Source organism: Oryzias melastigma, linkage group LG11 (genome assembly GCF_002922805.2).
Source record: "Oryzias melastigma strain HK-1 linkage group LG11, ASM292280v2, whole genome shotgun sequence".
Classification (NCBI taxonomy): domain Eukaryota; kingdom Metazoa; phylum Chordata; class Actinopteri; order Beloniformes; family Adrianichthyidae; genus Oryzias; species Oryzias melastigma.
This window is the reverse complement of record NC_050522.1, coordinates 24,000,932-24,006,374: the sequence shown is the minus strand read 5'-3', so window position 1 is coordinate 24,006,374 and position 5,443 is coordinate 24,000,932. Positions and strand designations below refer to the sequence as shown.

General features: G+C 37.6%; 1 protein-coding gene across 1 annotated transcript in view; it reads right to left on the bottom strand.

Annotated features, from left to right (window-relative positions):
• The window catches only part of LOC112162588 (regulating synaptic membrane exocytosis protein 2), a 44,401-nt gene that overhangs the window by 23,278 nt on the left and 15,680 nt on the right, over positions 1-5,443 (bottom strand). Inside the window, exons 10-16 of the mRNA XM_036214325.1 lie at positions 4,603-4,667; positions 4,393-4,512; positions 4,224-4,323; positions 3,131-3,254; positions 3,014-3,060; positions 2,836-2,924; positions 2,718-2,753 (exon numbers count right to left, since the gene is read on the bottom strand). Of these exons, the coding sequence (XP_036070218.1) occupies positions 2,718-2,753; positions 2,836-2,924; positions 3,014-3,060; positions 3,131-3,254; positions 4,224-4,323; positions 4,393-4,512; positions 4,603-4,667 (581 nt within the window). The remainder of the gene's footprint in view (positions 1-2,717; positions 2,754-2,835; positions 2,925-3,013; positions 3,061-3,130; positions 3,255-4,223; positions 4,324-4,392; positions 4,513-4,602; positions 4,668-5,443) is intronic.

Genomic DNA, 5,443 nt, shown 5'->3' with positions numbered 1-5,443 from the left:
TGGACTATTTTGGCATTTATTGAGGTTTTTCTTAGGCTAATTTGGAGTTTAGCTAATATTTCAGCTACATGCTAGCTGTTTTGGCTAATTTGGGATTTTTTAGGTTTTTTAGCCCATTTGGGAGTTTAGATAATATTTCAGCTGCCTAATGGCCATTTTGCCTAACTTAGGCTTTTTTTCATATTTTTAGGCTAATTTTGCATTTAACTAATATTTTAGCTGGCTATCAGCTTCAGCATTTTTAGCTATCAGCTTCAGCGTTTTTAGCTATCAGCTTTAGTGATTTCAGTTACCAGCTTCAGCGTTTTTAGCTATTAGCTTCAGTGATTTCAGCTATCAGCTTCAGCGTTCTTAGCTATCAGCTTCAGTGATTTCAGCTTTCAGCTTCAGCGTTCTTAGCTATCAGCTTCAGTGATTTCAGCTACCAGTTTCAGCATTTTTAGCTATCAGCTTCAGTGATTTCAGCTGTCAGCTTCAGCGTTTTTAGCTATCAGCTTCAGTGATTTCAGCTATCAATTTCAGCATCTTCAGCGGCCAAATTCAGCTTACAGCATTCACACTAGCCGCACACATCTCAACCATCATTAGCTTTAAACTAACAAAAAATAGATGTAAAGCATTACCTGCAATAATCTTGACATCCAGTTTGGCCATGAACTGATTAATTGACTAATTAGTAAAAATAATTGTTGATTCGTAGATCTATTAAAATAATCGTTTGTGGCAGCATTCATTTCTTTGGCCTCCTGTTTCCCTTTAGGTCCCACTCCAATCACCTTTTGATCCATGTTCAAAGCGTTCCCAGTGGTCTTTTAGAACCACAATCCAATCTTTCTCAAACTGTTTTGTTCTGTCTGCTCCTGATTCATAACAATTTGAATAAAAAATACTTAATTTTTTTAATTCATGTCCTCCATCATCAGAAAAATGACACAAAAACATGTTTAAAACACAATTTTTAACAGAGTGCGTCTTTAATTTTCAAAGGTAAAGATTGTTTGTAACTATTTATTTATTAGTAGCTTTATTTGTACTTTGGATTTTGTGAAGATACTAGGGGTGTGTATTGACAGGAGTCTACGATACATGTGTCATGATACGTACTGCAATGTATCCCAAGACAGTACCAGAGACAATATTGTACTTTTTTTTAACTTATCTGAATATTAACACAACTTTCACATATATTATTGCAAAATAAATGTTATTTCCTAATATGAACAATAATATTATATCTCATATAAAAGCGGATTTTAACTAAGCAATTTCATGGTGATTTTCTTTTAGTAATTTAAAAAACTTTTATTTTTTTTATTTTGTCTGATTTTCACAACAAAATATTTTTCAGAATTGGAAAAAAAATCCTACATAAGCAGAAATGTTCTGTATGTATAGTTGAGAAAATAAAGGGCTGTTTATTTCCAACACTGTAAATGTAGCTTAACTGTTTTTTTTTTAAAAAACAGTTCAGGTCTTTTATTTTGAAACATTTAGACATGATGAAGCAGCATGGATGGATGAATGAGAACGCTTGAATGCGCCTCAGATGCTTTATTTCTTTCAGTCTGCACTGAAACTCTGAATATCCAAGTAAGCACAAATTTCACCGCTTATCGCCATGACAACGGTCTTTTTTCAGAGCATTATACACATCATTCTGATAAAGCAGAATTAGAATCTTTTGCTGTGAAGTTCAGCAAAATGTTCGCTTGCTTTGTCTTCAGCATTTGGACTAAAAATTTGCGAGGTGCGCACTGAAATCAGCATTTTTATATGGTACTAGTCCCAATTTGGCACCGTTTTTCAGTTCAGAAAACTGAGTTACACGTGTCTTATTTCACTCTTACAACAAAAACTGCAAGGCTCAGAGTTCACGTTGGGTTCACAGGATGGTTCTCGTGAGATCTTGTTTTGTTTTGGTGTAGAGCTGCTCAAAGAGGTCGGCGGTTTAGCTAAAAGTAAGACGATTAACTACTTATTTACATATTAACAATTAATTAAAAATCATATGTCCAGCATTTTATATCAATTCAAGTATCGCCAAAATAAATATCACGATATTTCACTGAATCGATATTTTCTTTCACCCCCAGTAGACACCAATAAAATGATATATAGATTTTTCTTAACCGTAATTGTCAAAGTAAAAGCCAAAAAAAAATCAGACGCCAACTTCAGCCTCGTATTTTACAAATATTAATAAACGTGAATCCGCCGTTTGAGCAGCATCCTTTATAACAGTCGATTCAAATGTTCCTCCATATTTGGATTAAAGTCTTGCGTGTTTGTCTTTTATTTTGAAATCAAAGGCTCTTCCTCTGTTTCCTCTTTTCAGCCAAACCAAACTTTTTGTTAACTTGGAGGTTTTAACGCAGCAATCGAAAGTAGCGGATGGATTTTCAACTGATTTTTGAATGAGTTCTGATCTGGTTGGGATATTCCAGTAGTTTTTCAAAATAAAACTTCCTTCACAATCAGATTTATAATAATACGTAAAAAATGTAGATTGTGTTTTTTGTTTTTCTGCGGCCTCGTAGCAACCGTCTCACAGACTGGTACCAATCAGCAGCTCAGGGGTTGGAGACCACTGCTCTAGGATTTCAAAAGGTCTAAATCTCCACTCACTACGAATATCCTACATTTCTCTGCTTCCTGTTGACTAAACTACAGAACAAGCCAAAGTGGGACCTTCTCTCCCTCTCTGGTCTGCAGGTTACCTGAATTCTGGGAACCAGAGGACACTTGTTCACAGCCTGAAAACACACACCGCCATCAAAACGACCGTTAACGGACGGCTGAGAACTGTGTGGCGCACTGCATTCTGGGTAAACTTACAGAGACCTGTCCGGACAGAACGCTGGGGCTCATGGGAGACGTGACGGAGATCGATGGACCAACTTTCTGAGAGTCAAAGGAGCTGGAGCCTGCAGACAGGAAGTGCAATCACAAAAATAAAAGCATTTAAAACGATTTTTCTGAAGCGTAATTCAGGAATCGAGTAGGCAATACTTACTGGAGTCCAGGTGAACATGTGAGCTGTCCGCTGCTCTGGATGTGTTTCTGAAGAACACAACAGCCAAATAAGAAACACATTTTGTCTCGAAATGATGAAATTTGAGGTGAAACTCACCCGATAGGTCGACACACCACCAGCTCCACCTGCGGTTCTGGTTTGGATTCCATGATGATGTTGTAGACCTCGTTAAACGTGGCCCCCTGAAGAACCCGACCGTTCCACTCCAGAACCTGATCGCCTGCAAAACATTTAAGGATTTTTTTCTAACGATGCAATCGTGGAAACCGAACACTAAATTTTCCTCCCTCAAATTAAAACAGTTTCTCATAATTCAATCCATGTTTGTTAAAATCACTAAAAACTTAATGAAATCTGAAGATGTGATTGAGTTAGTATTGTTAGATAGATAGATAGATAGAATTTATTCCGGACACATAGTCCAATCAGTAGAACTACATTAAAACGTTAGGTAAAAGCTCAAATAAAAACAAAAGGAAGTGTCAGCTCTTATTTTGAATTCCGACAGGAAGTGCTTCAGTTAATGACGTAATTAAAGAGATAAAGGTCAGGATCTCTATTTCAATCTGGCCAAAGCAGCACAATTCATTATAACAAAACACAAAGAAGACACACAAGTTAAATTATGACAAATAAAAGAAAAGTTTAGCAGTTAAAAATCAAGAGTAATAAATATGGTTAAAAGTTGACGAGATAACAAAAAATATTAAGAGAAGTAAAAATTTGCATTTTTTTTATTTTATTTTCCAAAATTGGTCAACAAATAAGAAACATCACTTAAAAGAGCTAAAAAAAACGTCGACACAAACCCTGGAATACCTTTTGAAGACTCCCTTCCATTTCACTACATTTATTTAATCTATCATTTTTTTAATTCTTTCCTAAAGGGTCTGAAAACTGCATTCTGGATCCGTTAACCTCCTGATTTCCAGCAATTCCCCTCCATTTCCCCTCAATTAACCCATGAAGTCTGTCACAAACCATCGTCATTCGTGCTTTTATTTTGAAATAAACATTCACTCAATAATGGGATAGAATTATTTCCCTGCTAAAACATCCTTATTCCTCCACGTATCACAATTTCATGTTATGAAATAAGTTTTTAAAATGTTTTTTTTTAAAATAAGCAATGATAATAAATATGAAAATTCTACCAGGTGCAACAAACATTCCACAGAAGTGAGCGTACCTGGTCTCAGGTGTCCCACCGTGTCCGCCAAACTTCCTCTCTTCACCTTCGTGATGAACGCACAGAGGCGACCGGACTCCGTCATCTTTCCGCCGACCACCTGAAGAGCCACAACTCGTGAGCAAAACTGCATTAAAACACGCGAAACTTTAAGGAACGAGAGAGGAACCTTCAGCCCCAGCAGCGCTCCCGTATCCGCGGGAACCGTCCCGTCCTTCATCCGTTTGTTCAGCACGATTCGGCCAATCAGGCGCTCGCCATCTTTGGATGGTTGCCATGTGACCGGCTGCTAACGAGAAAAAAAATAATGATAATTCAGATGCTTAAATTCTTAATACAGCTTTTGTTTTAATAGTTTGGATGTGTGGTCTGAACGCACCATCGACATGGGTGGAGGCTCGCCGTGCCACGAGCCGTGATCCCACCACTGGCTCTCCATGTCTCCTGGAAGACACAAAAAATAAAGGAAAATAGGAATTAAAACTTTACAAAGTTGGAATATTTATTATTAATTAAGGAAAAATATCTGAGAAAATTGGTGACCTTCACAAAAGGTTATTCTACTGAATAAAATTAAAGAACAACGATGATTATTAGAATAAATTAAGATTATAAATAGTTTTTTAAAGATCCACTCCAATAAAAATGCAGTTTTTAGTGTTTTTAACATCTTCTTGTGATGTTTTTCTGATGATGGAGGACTTAAATAAAGAAAATTTGGATTAAAATTCAAATATTTCTTTGTTCAAATTGTGACTCAAAAGTGACTGTTTTTTTCTCATCTGGAAACTCAAAACTATTCGGCTTGGAAGCTCCAACGTGGCTCACCCTTTTTTGTCGCACTGGTAATGTTAAGTTGGGGGTGTGGGAGAAAGTGTAAACAGAGAGCTCTCAGTTTTTGTCTTGAATCGGTCCTCTGTCGCCCCCTCTGGCCATCAGCGGGATCCATCTCCTGAGTACTAGCACTTCCTGGGTCCCCACACTACATTTCCCATCAGCCCCTGCAGTTGCTCCCAGCAGTATTTAGTTAGTGCGAAGTATTGTTTGTGCCACTCTGAGCGTTCTCCTGACCTGATCTTCTGTCTCATCGGATTGCTTGGCGCCTGCCCCGACCCTGACCACTCTGATTGTTCTCTGCTCGTGTTTGACCCCCGACTGACCCTGATTTAGCTTTGTGGACTTATAGCTGTGCATGAATCCAGCCGTCTGTGACAGATATG